General features: G+C 32.8%; 1 protein-coding gene across 1 annotated transcript; it reads right to left on the bottom strand.

The window, feature by feature from the left end:
- Window positions 1–520: 520 nt before the first annotated feature.
- Window positions 521–3,508, bottom strand: LOC143619890 (putative glucan 1,3-beta-glucosidase A). Its single transcript, XM_077091711.1, has 7 exons — window positions 3,416–3,508; window positions 3,207–3,326; window positions 2,363–2,554; window positions 2,089–2,253; window positions 1,492–1,673; window positions 865–1,370; window positions 521–780 (listed from the first exon to the last, which is right to left on the bottom strand). Exons 1-7 carry the CDS (start codon window positions 3,506–3,508, stop codon window positions 599–601), a joined length of 1,440 nt encoding a protein of 479 aa, XP_076947826.1. The 3' UTR covers window positions 521–598.
- Between the last annotated feature and the right edge of the window lie 16,805 nt (window positions 3,509–20,313).

Here is a 20,313-nt window from a genome sequence, read left to right as displayed (position 1 = left end):
GCCGGTAAGTCGACGCGAATTCGGTCGGTTTTGATGACGTACATTATTATTGTACCGGAATTAAAACAAAAAATAAAACAAAAAAATTACAAACATTGAGGTGGACCAATGTGGTGGCGTCGGTCAGTAAAACTCGAGCGCTGGTAAAACCCGATCGTTGTCGATCGCGGGCGTTGAGGCGGTGAGTCTACATGAATTCGGTCGGTTTCCGTCATGCTTGTTATGATACCGGAACTAAAAAAATTGGCGTTCAGTCGGTTTTCATTACATTGATTATGGTGACTAAACTAAAAAACAAAAACAAAATTGACGGACCAGTTCGATGCCGCCAAGTGGCCCAATAAGACACTTGCGACACCAAACTTATTGTTTGTTATATAGTAATAATAATAATAATGTCTAATACATTAACTTTGAATGTATTTAAAATGGATGTCTTCGGATGTGTAAGCGAGTTGAATTTTAAATATGGAATTTGGAGTATGAAACATTACAAACATTACAACCGAACCGACACATGACAAACGGCAATAGTATCGTAAACTTCATCTTATGAAAAGTAAACTTTAAACGATCAAATGACAATATTGATGCATTTCTAAAGGATAATATAACCATTCTTTATCATCCATTCCATACTCCAATTGCCGTTCACATTTTTAAGCGACCTATAGGCCCACCCAAAACTTGCACGTCCAAACACTTCTAGTTGAGCCTTCGAAAACCTCTGGTATTCTTCTTTAGTAGCTCCTCTTACTTGCCACTCGGTTACCCATTCACCTACACAAATAAAAGTTTAGGATATCACTCCCCCTGGCATCAAAATTGTAATGCATCATAAGGAAGTTGGAGATACGTATATACCCACAAACGTTAGTGGTCCGTTTGATGTTGTAATAGCTTGTAGCTCATTAGAACGGGTCGTTTTAAGGAAATCAATGTTTTGTTCCACATTCATAGTATCGAAAATGTCCGAATATAGATTGTAGTAATGAACATCAATAACAACATTGGTCATTCCACTTGCAACAGGAAAAAGTTCTTTTGAATCGCCGCCAAGTCGGTTTGATAGCACCACAAAGGCATTGGGAGAATGCTTTTGTACAGCTTTATAGCCATCCTCATAGTACTTGGTTAGTACGTTTAGCGAGACTCCTGATGCATGAGGCTCATTTATAAGCTCAACTGCGTATAAGCTTGGATTGTCTGCGTACCTAGCTGTAAAGAACTCAATGACACGAACTGTTTCTTGTATAGTTTCTTCTGTTTGGCCCCACTCAATTGAACCGTCCCTAGTAGAGCTATGCTCGAAACCATTTTGGGAGCCCGGAACGGCGTGCAGATCCAATATCACCTTCAGGTTATATTTTCTATGCACAGAAATGATGAAATACAATATATATAACTTACTAGATAGGTTTCATCAAGAATATATATATATATATATATATATATATATTGACTATTTGAAACAAAAGAACATATGCATACTTTGCCCATAAGAATGCCTTATCAAGGTATTGCAATGATCCTCCTACATAAGGCTCCGGTGGTGTTGGATCACTTGCGGTCCACCATCCCACTGGAATTCTGACCGCGTTTAATCCGCTCGTTGCGATGAAGTTAAAATCATTTTCTACTATAAATGATCCTGAATGAAAATGCAAAGTGAACTCATATCTTAACATAGGAGTGTCAAGCGGTCGTGTTCGTGGGTGTAGTCCGACATGAACTCAAAATTTGACATGACATGGCATGGAATTTTTGTCTGACATATGAACCTGAACACGACACGAATATTCACGGTTGACATGAATTCAACCCGTTTAACTTAAATTTTTTAATGAGTTTTTGTCATATTAGACATTAGAAGTTAGAACCATTATATTATTACAATTTTATAATTATGTATATAATGTAATTACGTGTTAATTTATGACATAAAACAGTTTAAAATATAAAATAAATGGGTTAAATAGATAAATTCAGTAAAAGCGACATGAATTTGTGTCATGGAACCTGTAAAATTGGTTGGTGGCCCCATTGAAATAAAAGTAACCTAAAAAAGAAAGGAAAAGAAGACTATACTTTCATGATTTGTGGTGCTTTTAAAGGACCATAACCGTTAGTCACTTGGAACTCTCCTCGGAATTTTTGACTTTGGACTATTGTCATCTCAAAAACTGAAGGATCGTTGTCACCCCATTGCCCATCTCCTTTAGAATCCGCCGTCACGAGATCTTCAGTCTTCGCCTGAAATCATTCAAATAATCGACACGAAAATGAGTCAGTAAAACTTACTTTAGAACAATTAATCCTCATTACAAAGAATTAAAGAAATACAAATTGGTGGCAAAGGAACCTGCAAGAAAGACCCATTTGGTGCTTTAATCCGAACACGATTTGGATCATCGGATTTTCTAATAATCTCAAAAACACCAGATGTTTGATAATCGTTTGAGGTAGCGACCAAATTGATTCCTGTTGAGTCAAGTCCTAGAAATTGTTTGTTGAACACCCGCAAGTGAAACTTGGTCTCACTGGTCCTCCACAACTGTACCAAACCAATTAAACCAACTTGCTAACTAAGAAATAACTATCTTCACAATTTGAAAATGCTTTTGGCAACCTCATTTAGTCGTAAAAGCGTTGCCATTCGGCTAGAACTGAATGAAATTGAAACACTTTCCTAGAGCTAGAGTTAGCATAATGTTACATGGGTCATGGGTATCTAGGTAGAGTGACACAATGCAAAAAGAAAATAAAAAAATTAATAATTGCCCTACGAGTGCTGTTACAAAGCCATAAGCAATGGCCATATTGGTCTGGATGAACATATATACCATGTGGCAAACAATCAAAGGCGGTATGACCCAACTATAAGACCCGAATTCCATCAACTAGAGTTCTGGGTTCAATTTTACCATAGGTTTTTCCCAATTGTAAGATATATCCTGAAGTGTCTTTTCCAATGCGGAACGCGTAAATGCGAATGCTCACATTAATTTATGTTTTTATTTATAACTATAGTTTTAGCATTTTTCTTAAAGTTTGCTACTTCAAAATTTTGACAAATGACAATGCCTTTCAAATTTAGGATTCCCTACAAAATCAACTCATTACATGTATTCATCATTGAGTAGTATAGGAGTTCTCTTTAAATATTCTCAATGATAATTTCTTTGCTCCTTTGAGTTGGAAATTACCCGAAATGTTTCCCAGGCAGAAGCAGATGAACGGTTTGCAACGATGTTTTTGCCTCCACCGAGCTCTGCAGCAAGGAACTTTCTGGTTGTTTTCGATTTAAACTGAAGTTCGGTTCCGTCCTGGTGATGATCATTCATATATGAAAAAGAAAACAATTGATCAAACGTTAACAAATAAACAAAGTACATAAATTGAATCAAAAACATACCAAGAACTCTTTGTTTGGGATGGAATCAAAGAGAGAAGGTTTCATCCATCCTTCAGCAACTAGCCAGCCTCCAAGATTAACGGCTTTGATCATCTCGTTGATTGTGTATAACGTTGAAGATTATGAACCAAGATTACTAACGAGTCTTAAGGTTGAATACATTTAAACCAAATCAAATCAAAGGTGTGTAATATATAAGTACATATGTTTGCAATTTTAAACAACCAAAATGATAGTGGGTTAATTTTAAAATCTTTCCACGAATCGTCGAATCCTATGTAATGAATTATTTAAAACTATACACTTTTCTAATTTAATATCGACAATAGGAAAGTGGCATGTATATTACATCGTACCCTACCTACCTACCTACCTACCTACCTACCTACCTACCACATGCATATAACCCATATATCATATAAACATTTTTCAAAAACTATATTTTATATTTCTATTATTGGTCACTTGTAATAATTAATAGCTTCTAAGATATTATACTTGTCTTTATGATAATCTATTCTATTCTTTGATTCATAATATATATATATATATAGGGGATGGATCATGCGTGAAGTGATATTATAGCGAGAAGTCGATCTCATCCATTGATTATCTCTGATTTGTTTTATGCATTAATTCCTCTAATTACTCCTAATATATTTTTCACATTAATTATTATAGAAAGTTACAAATTTGAATTATCTATTACATATATATAAAAAAAATGTATATGTAGGTGAATTGTATTAAATTGATCACCTACACAAGTAACACAATAATTTACACATAGTTCATATGCAATTATACAAATTGTTAGTTATTTTTATTTTGATCAAAATGTAATTCGTATTTATCAACACAACTTATTTTCTCCTACACTAATTTTGTTTCTTTTATTTTTCACCAACACATAACTAATATTTACCTACACATATATCGTATTCACCTACATAGCTTACTAGTTCATTTTATTTTCACCTACATATAAATAATATTCATCTACACGTAACTCGTATTTGCCTACACATAAAAGATAGATTATAAAATAATTAAAATTATAAAAAAATATGATGTGTTCCTACATTAAGAATATTTTACAAGTTTAGATTAATACTATTAATTGTATGTGATATCATGAACAAGGTTTGTTTGTGTATGTTAATATTCTGATATGTGTAGGTAAATACAAATTGTTAGGCTATAACATGAAGTAAATTTGTATATGTGGGTTATTATTGTGATTCATGTAGGTTAACATGAACTAGTTATGTGCATGTATAAAAATTATGATCTGTGTAGGTGATAACATGAACTAGTTTTTATATGTGTAGGTTAATATATGATTTGTGTAGGTATTTGTTTTGATGGTTAATATATTGATATTTTTTATAGTATGAGCATGATGGTTTTGTATTATAAATTATTTAAAGATTAAATCAAATTAAAAAATAAAAATAAATGTATAATCATTTGTAACTTAACATTAATTAGTATTAATTACTGAAAGAAACTCCTAACCTCTTTACTAATATACTTTTACAATTAAATAATCCGAAATTAGAAAGAAAACTTATGATTGGTCAGAATCTCTTCTCGCACTTCTCACACTAAAAACACTTCTGAAATGAACCCAATCCTAAAAAAAAACTCTAAAAAAATATTAAAAAAATTATAAAACAAACAAAACAGAAAATTTTAAAAAAGTAAAAAAACCAAAATTCTTATATTTCATTCCGGTTTCATTAAAAAAAACCGAATTTTTTTTTCTTTTTAATTCGTATTATACCTATACACATATGTATACTTTTATTTAATCTCTAGTTACGTAATATACATATATGTACATTATCATTTACCTTAAATTATACATATGTGTATAGGAAAAAACCTGTGTGTACATATTATACATATATGTATAATAAAAAAACCGATTTTTTTTTCTTTTTAATTCGTATTATACCTATACACATATATATACTTTCATTTAATCTTTATTTATGTAATGTACACATATGTACATTATCATTTACCTTAAATTATACATATGTGTATAGGAAAAAAACATGTGTGTACATATATGTATATGTATAATTTAGCTAAACCGAGAATTTTTTTTACGTTTTTTTTAGAAACCGGGATGATAAATAAGAAATTTGGTTTTTTTATTTTTTGTTTTATGATTTTTTTATTTTTGGCTTTTTTTGTGGTCCAAAATGGTTCTCATAGTTCTCAATTCCCAAAAAGTTCTCACATGATCCTGATCCTATATATATGTTTAAGTTCAGGAGAGAAGTCAAGTTATTGTGAGAAGTGTGAGAAGTTGATGTAGCCAATCAGATTTTTTGTTTTTTTTATATTTTCTTTTAATTAAATATAGGGGTAGTATAGTAAATCATCATATTTAATTTATATGGAAACTATTGTTGTAAATTCATAATTAATAATGTAGATGGAATCTTGCTTTGATATATGTCTTCTTTAAACTCATTAAAATTCTTTTGAAACTGATTAATATAGTGCTTGGCTTGAAAATTCCCATCCACTCTTTAATTTTTTTTTTTTATGTTACACAACAGCATACGTATCCACCATACTAATGAGCCATAATAATTATAAACACGATATCCTACACAACAACTGACATTCCCTACACATTAAAAACTAAAAAAACGTTCATGCATAATTTCGTAGTTACTACCTACACAACAAAGTAAACAACCTACATAAGTAACTAACAAAACATTCATACATAATTTCATATACCCACACAACAAAGTAGACAACCTACACATAGAATGCCATAAATAATGTTACTGTATAAAATACAAACTAACTTATACCTACACAAGTAACTTAACATCTTCAAGTATTCATAATGGATCCCTACATTTGAAATATATATCCTACATAATATAACTGATAGTCACACAAGTATGTTTATGTTTAGTGACTACACAATCAGCTCAATCACGTGTGTAGGATTAGCGGTCTCATGAACATTTTTTAAGGTTACGATCTTTAATAAATTTTACATTCATTCTACTACATAAGCATTAGAATTCTTTCCAACATGGTAGAACGTTTTCTTCACAACATGTTTTTCATTGACTAAATTAAAATATACCCTACATAATAAAGTAAACAACCAGCATACATAAGGTAGAATGTTTCCAATACAGCTTAGGCATAGACATACAAAGTGTAGGTTGAAATTTCATATGTGTGGGTTAGAAGTTTCATGGAGTTACAAAATTTCATATATTTAGGAAATTCCATGAGTGCATCCATCATTTGTCGTTAATTTTGTTTTTCTCAAGGTAAGAATTTAAATAAAAATCTCTAATTAAAATGTTTGAAGATATAGGGAGAAATAAATAAGATTCGAGAAAAAATAGAGAATATTTGATTTTAGAAAGATACACAGTATAAGTTTAGGAGTCATTGTTTAAATGGTATAAATTGATTGAGAACATACTTTCCTTGTCAAATAATAAGACTAAAATGTACCTTCTCTTAAAAACATTCCATACTTTTTTTCTTTTTTATTACAAGTTTGTCATCATAGTTATGAACCATTGATTAAACAAAATCAATGGTCTAGATTGATTTCTTACAATAATATTATTTCTCTTTTGAACCATCCCTTATATATATATATATATATAAATATAACTTATACGAAGTGAGAAATTTGAACCCCCTATGATGGAGTACGCTCCCAAAGCAGACCCGAAATCAAAAGGTCGCTCGCATGCTCAGGCGAGAAACACAAGGGATTCATAGAGAGATCAACCAAAGGCTTAGTAGAAGGAACGATCACGGGTGGATTGTATATGCGTATACAGCAACAACTTTCGAGTCCACAAAACTTATCGGCGAAGCATAATCAATCAATGAGACTCGCCTACCAGAATCAATGTATATATGTCGCATCAGCACTGTTTTTGTTTGTCATCTTGGGTTGAATTCTCGAGCCACGATTTTGAGGCATGGAAGATTGGAAGTGTGACCGACAGTTGACACCTGGTTATTTTATTTACGCAACAAAGAACATTTCTTTTATTAAAATAAACACCTCAAGAGTTGAATTAATATACTTTCATAGTTAGGGATTTAATTAATATCCTTCTTTAATACAAAACATTGTTTTAACAAATGTTTACAATCTCTCTTCTGAAATATCGTTTAAGGATTTATATCATGTAGGCCAAAAGGTCTTATCTTCCCTAAAAAGTCTTTGTCCCTTCGCCAACACTTACCCCTTGCTAATAATCATTCCATACATTTACTTAAACTGCTTTTAAAAGAATACATTAGGATTACTGCTGGTGAATACTATTAGCTGGCGTGTGTAATTAAATATTTTATATCATTAGCTAAAAAACAAAACTTGATCATATTATTGTCGTGTTCACCGTTTCAGTGGCCTACTAGGATAATAACCCGTGTTACGCACAGGTGGAAAACATATCAAGAAATAATATAAAATGTAAAAAACATATTCAATCAACACAAATATTTGACATAAGTTTTTTACCAGCAGATATTACGATGTTAAAAAATACTTTATAAATAAATAATTCAGTAAATAAGGAATAATATAACATAAATGAACCATTATACCTGAAAAAAATAAAAAAAACACTTTAATAACAGATTTTGTAATATTATTTGAAAAATAAGCTTACAAATACATACCAGATTTGAACTTATATTTTCACCCGTGTAAGAGTTTTCATTCAAAAACCTTTTGAAACAAAAAATCGGTTTAAAAACCATAGCTTGCATTCGATTCTCCTATTATGAAATAAGAAGAAGAAGAAGAAGAAGAAGAAAAAGAAACATGTGTAGATAATTAATGAAAAGAGTAGTATAAAAAAAGAAAAATATAAAACAATAAAAAACTTACAGATTGATCCATGAGGACCATCTCCATCAAGAAGTCCTCGTTTGGAGTGTTTGCTATTCTTAACGGTTCATACTTTCAAAACTCTAACCTTAACTGTAGATGGAGATGTTTTGAGAACATCAATTTCATCCAACATTGTAAAGCTTTGAACCTCCATTGTAATCTGTTTTAAATCAAACGATAAAAGACTTTACTGAAATAATTCGTTTAAATATAAAATTTATAATTAACAGTTGAAGAACTTACTTTGTAAAACCTTCAAAGGCAGAAGATTGTTTTAATGCGAAGAATGCATCTTTGAGCGGATGTTATATACTACATATGAATATGTTTATTTTTGGTAAACACCGTAAGTTCAGAAACCGTTTTAATTAAATAATAAATACAGTAAATCGAATTTAATATAATGCAATATACATCCTATAAATAAAAATAAGCATATAAATACAGCATATAAATTCTAATAAAAATCCAGGGCTTAATTTTTGGAACTACCAAAAATTAGACATCTAATCATAATAATAAACCAATTTGACCTGTTGGTTAATTTAGAAACCATTTTAATTAACCCATTTTCTTTTCTTTTCTTTTATTTTTATTGAAATGTTTGTCGAGGATCCATCCCCTTTAAAAAAAATTCCTGGTGTGCACTATGTAAGATTGTTTCAATTATTTTTTTTGTAAGATTGTTGTTGCAAGATTGTTTTAATTAAAAATAACAATTTTTGTAAGGTTATGAATTTCTAGTTAATATATAACTAATTGATCAACTATATTAAAAAAGATTTTAGTTTCCAAAAATAAGAATTTAATGTTACCAAAAATTAATTGTGAATATATGGAAAATAATTATATGGAAATGTGATGAAGTGGAGTCTTATGTGAACATCCTAAATTACTGACACGTGGATAGAATTGAGTTGCTTTATTATATTAGTTAGGTTATAACAGTTAGGTCCTATCCATATATAATAAGATTTTCAAATTTTAAATTGATAGGTCATAAAAATAAATTAATATTATTGAAACTTAGAAAAGGGCATATTATGAACAAAAAATCACAATATATAAACATAATTTTAAGTAACAAACATATTAAACATTATATCGATTAACCGATAATTTAAAAAAAAAATCATACCTTTAAACCCTAAATAGATTAAAACATAAATCGATTAATAGGAATAGATTAAATATCAAATCTATTAACCGTTAGTACAAAAAATCATGTAGTTAAACCCTAAATCCAATAACAGTGAATCAATTTGATGTTGTTCTTCACAAAAATTGATTAAACACTAAAATATAAATCATACCTGATAGTTGCAAACGATGAACATATTTAATGTTGTTTGGATTATGAAACCAACAAATCAAGAAGAACCGGTTATAGATGAGGCGAAGAATCTGGTTACAAACGATGGGAAGCATTATGATTTTTGAACGCAGCATGTGCCTTTTAAAGAAGAAACGATGAACAATTTAAACATAGTAAATTTAATAAGTTTTTTAATTCTAACAATAATTAGAATAATTAATATCATAATTACATTAATAAGTTATAAAAATATAAAATTCAATATCATTGATTAAAATTTTATTGTGAATATGTGAAAATTAGATTTATGGAATGTTGATGACATGGAAGCCTATGTGGACAACCTAGGTGAATGAGATATGAACAAAATTATGTTGCTTTAATATATTAGTTAAATAGGTTAAATCATACAATCACTACACACAACCAGGTCACCATGTAATGCCAGCCGATCGAGTTGTTCTAGGTAGTACTATTTAGGTGTTAATTATTTATTATTTGCATTAGTGTTATTATATAAAAGATATTATTTTAATTAGTTTATATGTATGTATATTATAGGTTTAAGTTGAAAATGAGTTAGAACGATCTAATCCTAAACTAATTTGAGCAAACAAATAAAGGTGATTTAATATATACTACACTATATAGATTTACTACTATTACATTTCTTTTGGTTACATTACACGGGTTACGTGAGTACGTGACATTTAATTATTATATATTTTAAAATACGACTTTCTTAACACTCACATTTTTACTGTTGGTTAGAAATTATGCTTAAAAGGTTGTACATGTTGCTTGGATTGTTCTATAATATCTACTAGACTTAGAAAGCTCCACGTATTAGGTATACCATGCATCTGTCTCACCTATTTTTTTCTTTTTCTTTTGTGTGAAAGTGAAATAGACTAGGGGTGTTTATGGTTTGATTCGAAACTGTGAAACCGTCCAAACTGGTCATCAGTTTGGTTTCACGGTTGGTATTTTTCATGAACTATCGGTCGGTCGGTCGGTTTCAAAAAATTCAAACCGTAACAAACGGGTTGGTTTACGGTTTACAACGAAAGCCAATCGTATAAAACCGGACCGGACAGTGTGATTTAAATATTTTAAATTTTTAAATATTTATATTTTATATGTATATATATGTTCAAATTTATTACTATACATAATTAATCTAAAGTATATAAGATTGCTAAATTGAACAATAATGGTTAAGAAAAAGACGAGCAAAGCCCTAATCCACAGGTTTTCTAATTGACATTTTGTGGTTTAAACTCGTGTTTTGCTTATTTCTTAATGATTTGTTTATGTTTGTTAAATTATACAAACATATGACAACATTACTAAAAATATATTATGCGTTAATTTGGACATCTTGTATAAAAATCCAAACCGCGAAACCAAACCGGAACTAGTTCGGTTCGGTTTAGACGTTCTACGGTTCGATTTTGGTTTACAAAAATCAAAAACCGTTACCAACGGTTTGGTTCACGGTTTGACCCAAAAACCACGAAAACCGAACCGTGAACACCCCTAAAATGGACCACCGTTTCTTTTTCCTTCTTCATCGCACTCCACCGGCAGCCTCTCTCTACATCCGCCACCGACACCTCCGTACACTGTTGTCTGCGGCCACCACCACAACCTCTATCATCTGTGCATCCGTCTTCAGCCATCATGCCACCATCGTCGATCCACTTGTGACATTGTCACCGGTTGCTTATGGCGTTGGTGTGTCATGGTGGCGGGTAACACAATGACCGATTTCGACTGTTTCGTCTCCGATTCGTCTCTTGCTGGGTTCCATTTTGGAAACCCTAGGCGACGGCAATGTTGTGGTTGTTGCCGGGTTTCATTTTGGAACCCTAGGCGATGGCTGTGGCGGAGACCGAGACCGGCGCCATACATCTCGAACGGTATAAAAGCATATTGTTGTTATTGAAAGGTAAAAAATAAACCCTCCCTGCTCAGGTATGCATATATATGCTCTCCATCTATTGTTGTTATCGAATGCTAATCAATTCAATTATTTCTGTAAATGTTTTTTTTTTTTTTTGATTGAATCAATTCTGATTTTTTATTTTAGGGAAAAGGAAATGTGTAGGTTTTGAATTATAGTTTTTATTAATATTTGAAATTCAAAAATTGATATACATGTCAACATATTACACAATCTAGGTTTGATTTTGTAATTCCAAACTTGAATTCTTAACATTACATGTTTAGATAAAGAGACAACAGGGGAATAAATCATCATTAGAATTTAGTCAAATGAGAAACTATTCTTAATCTGAAGTAAGAACAGAAATAATTTGTTAGGCTAGAATGGTTTAGCTTTTTATAGAGTGGCACATAGATTAATAACTTTGGTGATGTGGCAGCTGGAGTTTAGCAAGTTTGGAACCATAACATACTTAGATGTTAAAATGAAAAATGTAAGGCCCTGTTCTCGGTAACCCTACCTTGACGTTGGATTTACTCATAAACACAGTTATAAAATCAGAGTTAATTAAAAACTTTCGCGGAATACTAAAACATCAACCATCATATTACAAAACAACAAAAATCTTGTCTTAACAAAAGTTGAATTGTCTTATCATAAACATCATATTTCATAACATTTCTTCCCCCGAGATGCCAGTCTTCCAGTCCCTACCATGTGTCATCCTCAAGCCAGCTCCTTTAACCTATTTACCTGCATTCATACTAAAAGTCAGCTACGCTGTGTGAGTTCTAGTTAAGCAGGCAACATACATTACGATCATATTCTTACACATGTTTATATATATATATATATATATATATATATATATATATATATATATATCCGAAGACACACATTACGTTCGTTATTACTTTCATACTTCCATACATTCATATCTTTACTTACCTTCATTATTTTTATACATACATATCTTTACTTACCTTCATTATTTTTATACATACATAATCGTTCTACGTTTTGCAACCCTTTACTCTTTGCATATATTATTAGGGTATGCAACCCCGTACTCTTCGTATATATTAGTAGGTATGCAACCCCGTACTCTTCGCATATATTATTAGAGTATGCACCCTTTATCAATTCAACCATACCTATCTCATCAATCATTTATATAATCATCATATAATAATAACATTCAATACATGGTCATACACGTATCATAAACTTACCATTCAAGTAAGTGTATTATCTATCACATGGGAGTATGTACACAGCCCCGAAAACATAACGCATAAAAGGGGCTAGAACTCTCCTGAAGTCGGTTTCTCTCGCCGTTAACGGTAATGCCCTTCCTTAACCGTGCACGGCTAACTGTACAACACATTACGCGTGTCAATTGTCCATTACTACTACTTCTTACATCTAAGTTAATGAAACCCTCAGCTAACGGGGGTCCGGGGGCAACGCCCCTGGTAGCGGGGTCTAGGGGCGGCAGCCCCTAGCAGGGTCCAAGGGGCAGAGCCCCTGGCTGGCCATTTCGTGAAATTTCGCATGGAAGAATTTCGCTTCGCATGGCCATTTCGCTTCGTATGGAATTTCGCTTCGCATGGTCATTTCGCTTCACATGAAATTTCGCTTCGCATGGCCATTTCGCTTCGCATGAAATTTCGCTTCGCATGGCATGTGATGCGAAATACTTAGGTTTCGCATGGCATGCGATGCGAAAACCCTTTTCGCGCGAAATAGACCTGATTTATCTTATTTTGTTAATTTAGAGCCATTTTACCCTGAGGCTCTTCCTTAGAACCCGTCTTAGCCCTTTTTATGGGTTTCGGGTCGTACCAACTTTGTTTACCTGTGCTTTCTTGGTCCGAACATCATCTCTTTTGTTTTTGTTCTACAACACACCCGTGAGGTTATAACTCACCAAGTTTATGCTTTTCTTACATCTTACAACCCGATCTATCGATCTATCAGTTTGCATGTCGAACTTAACCACAAACTCAACCTTATTGGCCAAAACTCACCTTTTGGTCTCGGGTTCGGTTCTGATCTGGACCAACTCGTAGATCTGTACGTGTCCTTGTTGTTTAAACGGTGTTTACTCACAAGATTCCTCCTTTTAGCTCTGATTTGGATCCGGATGCTAGAAAGAGTATGTGTGTGTTTCTTGAGTGTGTGTGTTTGTGTGTTTGGATAGGAAAAGAAAAGAAATGGAGAATTGGTTGGGTTTACACATATATACAGGGGTTTCATGGGTCCCACCACTCACTCCCAATTCCAACTCTCAAACATTTAACACACGACTAAATTAACGATACACAACTATTAACAAAACTTTCTGTTATTTATTATTTAACAAAAGTTGGATGTTACAAAAAGGTTCTTGGATAGTTTTATATGGACAGATAAACAATACATATCATAAATAGAACTAATTAACCTGCTTTATGTAAGAATGTATTTGAAATTTTGAATTTAATTAATAGTAGAGGTTTACCAGCAAGTAATAAACTACTTTTTAACCACTATAGTTTCATTTGATTTACCTTTTTACGAGAAGCTTACTTTGTTGTTTGTTGCTGTTGAAGCATATGGAAATTGATAAAATTATATGCTTTCGTTGAATTGGACTGGGTGGTGAAAGTTAGGTTATTGAAATGTATTTGTTTTTTTTTATTAAATTGCATCATTGATTGGAATTCATAAGATTTTATTCTTATCCCAACACATGGTGGTCATCAATGGGGTGACTTATGGTTTCAATGGAATGTTTCTGGATTGATTTTAATTTTGCGTTTGCCACTCATATTGTCACACCCCGTTAAGCGAATTGCGGAAGCGTAAAACGGAAATGCAACAGATACAACTGGTATCAAATACATTGTTCATAAAGAAACATTACTAACTAATTTACAATATATTATATCGTTCTAACATCTTTTACAAACTAGGTGATACAATCAAACCGGTTCTTCAATTACTTTACTTCTAACTCAAATGCCCATGACATCAATCACCAATCAGACACGTAACGCACAGGAAATTACTTCTCATATCTGATTACCTGAAAAGCATGTTAAAATATGTCACCTCTAGTTCTGCGTACCACACAGTCATAGTTTGTATGTACGCGCGTATGTAAAAATATGTATTTACGTTTGTATAAATATGTACAGCCATATCCTTGTGTGTGCATATGCACACATGTAAGTTTATAATATAAATTCAAAATTTCGGTAAAATCGTGATTGTATGTTCGTACTACCTGTTTCCAATTTCCGTGTTTAACCAACCACTGTGGACCCCCTTCCTCCCACAACGGTTCCACATAAACTCAAATATTATATAGTGTACACGCAAATAATTAGTATATTCTACACATAGTATTTCCTACGGCTAATCACATAGCATGTATATAGACACATATACACATATAGTATTTATCACGTATCACCAAATACTGTGGCTCCCCATCCGCCCACAATACGCATAATCACATTATTTTCTTAACATTCATGTCATAATCAAGTTAGTTCGTTTAATAAGTTGCAGCAGAACTTGGCTCATAGACCATACTCAACTTTAGTTTATAAGTTGCAGCAGAACTTGGCTCATAGGCCATACTCAACTTTAGTTTATAAGTTGCAGAAGAACTTGGCTCATAGGCCATACTCAACTTTAGTTTAGTAAGTTGCAGCAGAACTTGGCTCATAGGCCATACTCAACTTTAGTTTATAAGTTGCAGCAGAACTTGGCTCATAGGCCATACTCAACTTTAGTTTAGTAAGTTGCAGCAGAACTTGGCTCATAGGCCATACTCAACTTTAGTTTATTACTATTGTGGCCCCCTTCCTCCCACAATAGCCCCATAATCATCACAGACCACGTTATCCCCATGGCCATTACAGACCACGTGGTCTCCCAAATTAGTTATGTTTAACATTACATAACGTGTTTGTATAACATGCTGTCACGTGTAATTTCATTATGTTTTGCAATTCGTATTATCTCCACTCAATATATCAATCAACGGTAATAATCATCTTTCATCAGTACGTTGTCAATCATTATGTTTGTAGGGACTTTTCATATATAAATGTTCAGATATTTTATATCCTGATCCGTTTTCAGATATATAACGTGTATAAACATGCTTTCCACCCCAAAAGTTTATAAAATAGTTTAAAGAGCGGGGTCATGAAACTCACAGTTTTGTAGGCACTCAGTGCGAGGTCAGCTCGGGGTTCGTTTCCCTTGCTATCACGTAGTCCCTATAGTCCATATTATAATAATATTAATATTTTAATATTATTATAATCTCAGTACTAAACTAGGCTGTATAACTAATCTGGGTATAGCTAGAACGCCCAGAAAGTGGCAATAGGCTTAGGTTGTGATGTTGTTCAATGTCTAATACTTAAAACCGAACTTGGCTCAGATTCCCGTTTTCCCAGCTGGGCCAAGTTGTTCGTTTGCGCGTTCAGAAAAAAGTTATGAGAAAATAAGCTTGGGTAAATGTATTGGTTAATAAAATGATTAAGTTATAAAGAAGGATCACATACTGGGGTCCCGGATTAGCTACGGGGCCCGTTTCCGTTTATTCAGTTTGATTTGAGAAGAAACGCGCACAATCCACCCGGATTGTCCAGGTTTCTCATAGAAAAGTTCGTTTTTACTTAATTAATCCGAAAATATGATTTTTGATCACTCTTGGTGTTTTGATATTCCCGCAGGTTCGTTAGTCGCGAACTTACCGGTTTTTATAAAAACTGAATTTGCTTAAACTTCAAATTAGTATAATTAATTAACCGTTAATCATTAAATTATGAAAATTTAGCCACTTATCATTTAAAATATTTAGATTTTTATAAAAATATTTCTGGAATTATTTATTGATTTATTAATTTATAAAAATTCATTTTATCAGCTATATTTTGCCTGAAAATCGTCCGTTTACCCCAAACAATTTCCAAAAATTCCACAAAAATTCCTGAATACTCAAATCATGTCCCAAAACAATCTATATCAATTACAGAATGTAAAAAGCTTGTTCAATATTCTTTTCGGCCCAAATTCGGGTATAAAAATTCGCACGAATGCATATGTACAAAACACCTTTATACTTCTCCAAATGATCTCAAAATTCATATGTGATCAAAATACATCAAATCTGAGTTCCCAGAAAAATTTCATAATTTTTGAAGTATTTTAGCTATTTTTCCCAAATAAACGTCCCAATTCGGTAATAAATTCGCCAAATATTCTCGGATGGTCGAAAAATTACCAAATTTGAACAGGGACTTATTGACATGGTCCCTGATGTCCCTGAAAAATTTCAAGTCCTAAGAATATGCACATCACAACCTTAACCTAAAGAGCCCGTAAGCGAGTGTTTGGGTATTACCTTAGCGGGTTTGGCTCGTTTCCGACTTTTTAATCAAGTTTTCAGGTTTCTTGTGCTTCTAAGAAAGCTAGGTACAAGTCCTATATCACAAACCAAGCAATTTTTCATCAACATAACAGCCCTTAACTTAGGGTTTCGGCTAGTGCACAAAAACGAACTTTTGAACCGTAAAAACGCCGTTTTAACCCTTTCATCCGTGTTTATGGCCAAAAAAACTATCAAAACAGGTTCCTTACCGTGTTTATGATCAAAACATGTTTATGGACCATTTTTAGGATTTTTACACGGTTAGGAATGATTTTTAGTAACCAAGACATGTTTTTATGGTATTAAACGACTTTAAACAAGTACAAAAGCTACTTATTTAAGCTCCTTACCTTAGGGTTTGAAGGTTTTGTGGCTGGAGCAGAACTTGTGTCCAGAATTCTCATGAAAAATATATCACAAAATATCTTAGAACTTGTTTAAATATGAAAAGGGTTTAAGGGGGGAAAAGTCTTCTTTGGCAGGCTGGGCTCGTTGGGTCCCCTTTTGGGCCCATTTGGCCCACTTTTCTTGATTTACGTGCCTGAACGTGAAATACCGAGTCCAAATTTATTTCGGGTTCGGTTTCTGGCTACAAAAATATATCGGGTGCGACAAACGGAGCGAAAACGAGTGTTTTTCGGCTAGTTTTGTGTAAAATTATAAAAACATACTATATGTTTGTAAAAATCAAAAATATTTTCACAGATCGCTTAAAACATTTCAAGTAAGTGTTTGGTAAGTCTTTTTTGGCTTAACGGATGATACAATGCTTGGTTTGTAACTATCTTTCGCGTTTAAGTCTATAGCGGGTAGTTAAACGAGCATGTTTTCGTTTAACTTGTTTGCTACCGAACTAAGGCCATATTACTAATATTTTAGCTTGCATAGATCGTATATCACTTATAGATGGCACCCTGGGATATCCGGACCATAACCAGACCCGTTTGGTTATTCGTTTGTTCATCACGCAATAAGCGGTTAAACGCTTATTCGAGTTTGTAAGTACTAAGGTGTACTCGGTTTTGCCACGGATGTCACACATATAATGTTATTAATAATGAAATAAACGCAATTCTTTCCTGAGATTTTATTTTATAGTGAATATGTATAATGTTTGTTGTCATAATTTGGGCCCTTTTACTTACTTTGTATTATGTGGTGTAGCGTACTATAGAGGCTATGATGATTGGTTTAAACGAATGGGATGACGATTATCGATTCGTGTCGTGTCATGGCAAGATTCGGATGACATAGTCACGAACAATGCAACTGTTGATTTGTAGCCAAAGTTTTTTCACGTACTCAATGTTCATTTGAATTATTCCAAGTAAGGCTTACTATTTTGTTTATGGATTATAGTTTTTTAATTTATGTTTTTAAATATAGTTGTTGAAAGAACTACTAACGCTATATTATTCCTTTGTAGTTTACTATAACGACGATGAAGATCAGTTTAACCAAAGGGACGACGATCAATCGGATTCATATTGTGGCGTTGCAAGGTTCGGACGGTTTGTTTCTCTCTCTTAGTTGGCGATGATGGTGGTCAACTACATGGCATGACAACCATGATTGCAGCCGTGGCGCCACTAAGCTGAGCTTTGTTGGCGTGACAGTGATGAATTATGTATCTGAGCCTCTTTTGCAATAAATATGATGATATTGCCAGTCGTGATGGAGCTTTTCCAGTTTCTTTCTCGTTTGTTGAAGGTTTTAAGCTGGTGGTGAAGGTGGCTTGCTATGTTACGTGTCAATTAGGATGAGGGGTCAAATTGTAATTAGTAATAGCATAAGGGTTTAGGTGTAAATAATGTTTGTGCATAAACGTCATGAACTCTAATGAGAGATCAGCTATGAATTGTTTGGAGTAATCCATCTTCTTTACGTTTCTCTCTCTCAATTCTATCTCTTATAATTCTGCACGTATCATGCTACTTGACAACTTTGGTTGCAGTCGTGACGACCCTGAGTCGTGCTTCATTAACAATCACAATGAGGAATCATGTATTTAAGCATATTTGTTTTGTAATGATTTGATAATATGTAGATTTGAGTCAATGGGTTTTATTTTCTTTTTGTTTGTTATTTTATTATTTTTGTCAATTTGGTCCTTTTTTCACATTTTTACCTCCCGCTGCAAGAGGTCGAAATTTCTATGCATAAACCCTCGCAACACGCGGGTTATAAAACCTAGTTATGTCAAATTGCCATCAAGTTACTAAAGACTCATTGGGCTGCAACAATTAAAGAACTCGAAGGCCTTTTTGATGGGCTAACCGAGCAAAATAATGAAAGATTGAGACTAAAATTAAGTTCATGGGCTTTAAAAAGTGTATTGTGAACAAGTGAGAGCGTGTTTGGGATTGAGTTTAAAAAATGCTTATTGTCTTATTGGCTTTTTCAAAAAGCCATTTTGAAAAGTTAGGATTGAGGCTTTTAAAAAAATGTTTTTTAACCCTTTTAATTAAAAAGCTAAAACAAGAAAGATTTTTGTGATTGCCAAACACATTTTAATTTATTGGCTTTTTGAAAACACCAATAAGCTAATAAACATTTTTCAAACTCAATCCCAAACATGCTCTGAGAGATCAAGGGGATCGGCACAGTTCACACGTCAGGATCGAGAGTTCGGGAGGGACTGCTCCATCGACGAAGTCAATCAAAACCACTATCAAGATGCAAGGATAATCATCCCTGGTGTGGGGTTTGTATTTATTGTTCTTGGATTATGATTGAATTTTGTGGGTATGTTAAGCCTCTTTGGAATCAATTGTATGTTCGGTTGATTTGGTCAGTTTTGCTCTATTTTAACTTTTATTCAAATTATCGTTTCTCGGTTTCTTTTCAATGGGAATAATTTGATCTTGGATTGGTTAAGTAACTTAAACTGGGTCACATAGTTGTGTGATTTCCTATCTAGCTTATGTTTGTTGAACCGGTTATTTACACCCATATTTTATTCTGAGTATTACCTTGGCCCACTTCATCTTTAAAAATGACATTTTTGGCAAGAAATTTTGATAGATGTTTACACCTTTCTTCGTTTGAACATGTAGAGGAGTGTCACCATTTTCTAAATCATCTCAATGAACCGAAAGCTCTTTGAATGTATTCAATTTCAATACATGGTGAAATAGTAGAAGAGCTCTGGCGGGTTGTTGATACTTCCCCGGCGAAATGAGACACCATTTAGGCCGTGTACATTGTATGAGATTTACATATTGAGAACATTTGTTTCATTATTTGTAAATAATTATCACATTACATTTCTAATCATACAAATATT

The sequence above is a fragment of the Bidens hawaiensis genome, unplaced genomic scaffold (genome assembly GCF_021521415.1).
Source record: "Bidens hawaiensis isolate Kalapana, Puna unplaced genomic scaffold, B.hawaiensis_p1.1 tig00002525_1, whole genome shotgun sequence".
Taxonomy (NCBI): domain Eukaryota; kingdom Viridiplantae; phylum Streptophyta; class Magnoliopsida; order Asterales; family Asteraceae; genus Bidens; species Bidens hawaiensis.
The sequence above is the reverse complement of the archived record's forward strand: the minus strand, read 5'-3'. Positions and strand labels throughout refer to the sequence as shown.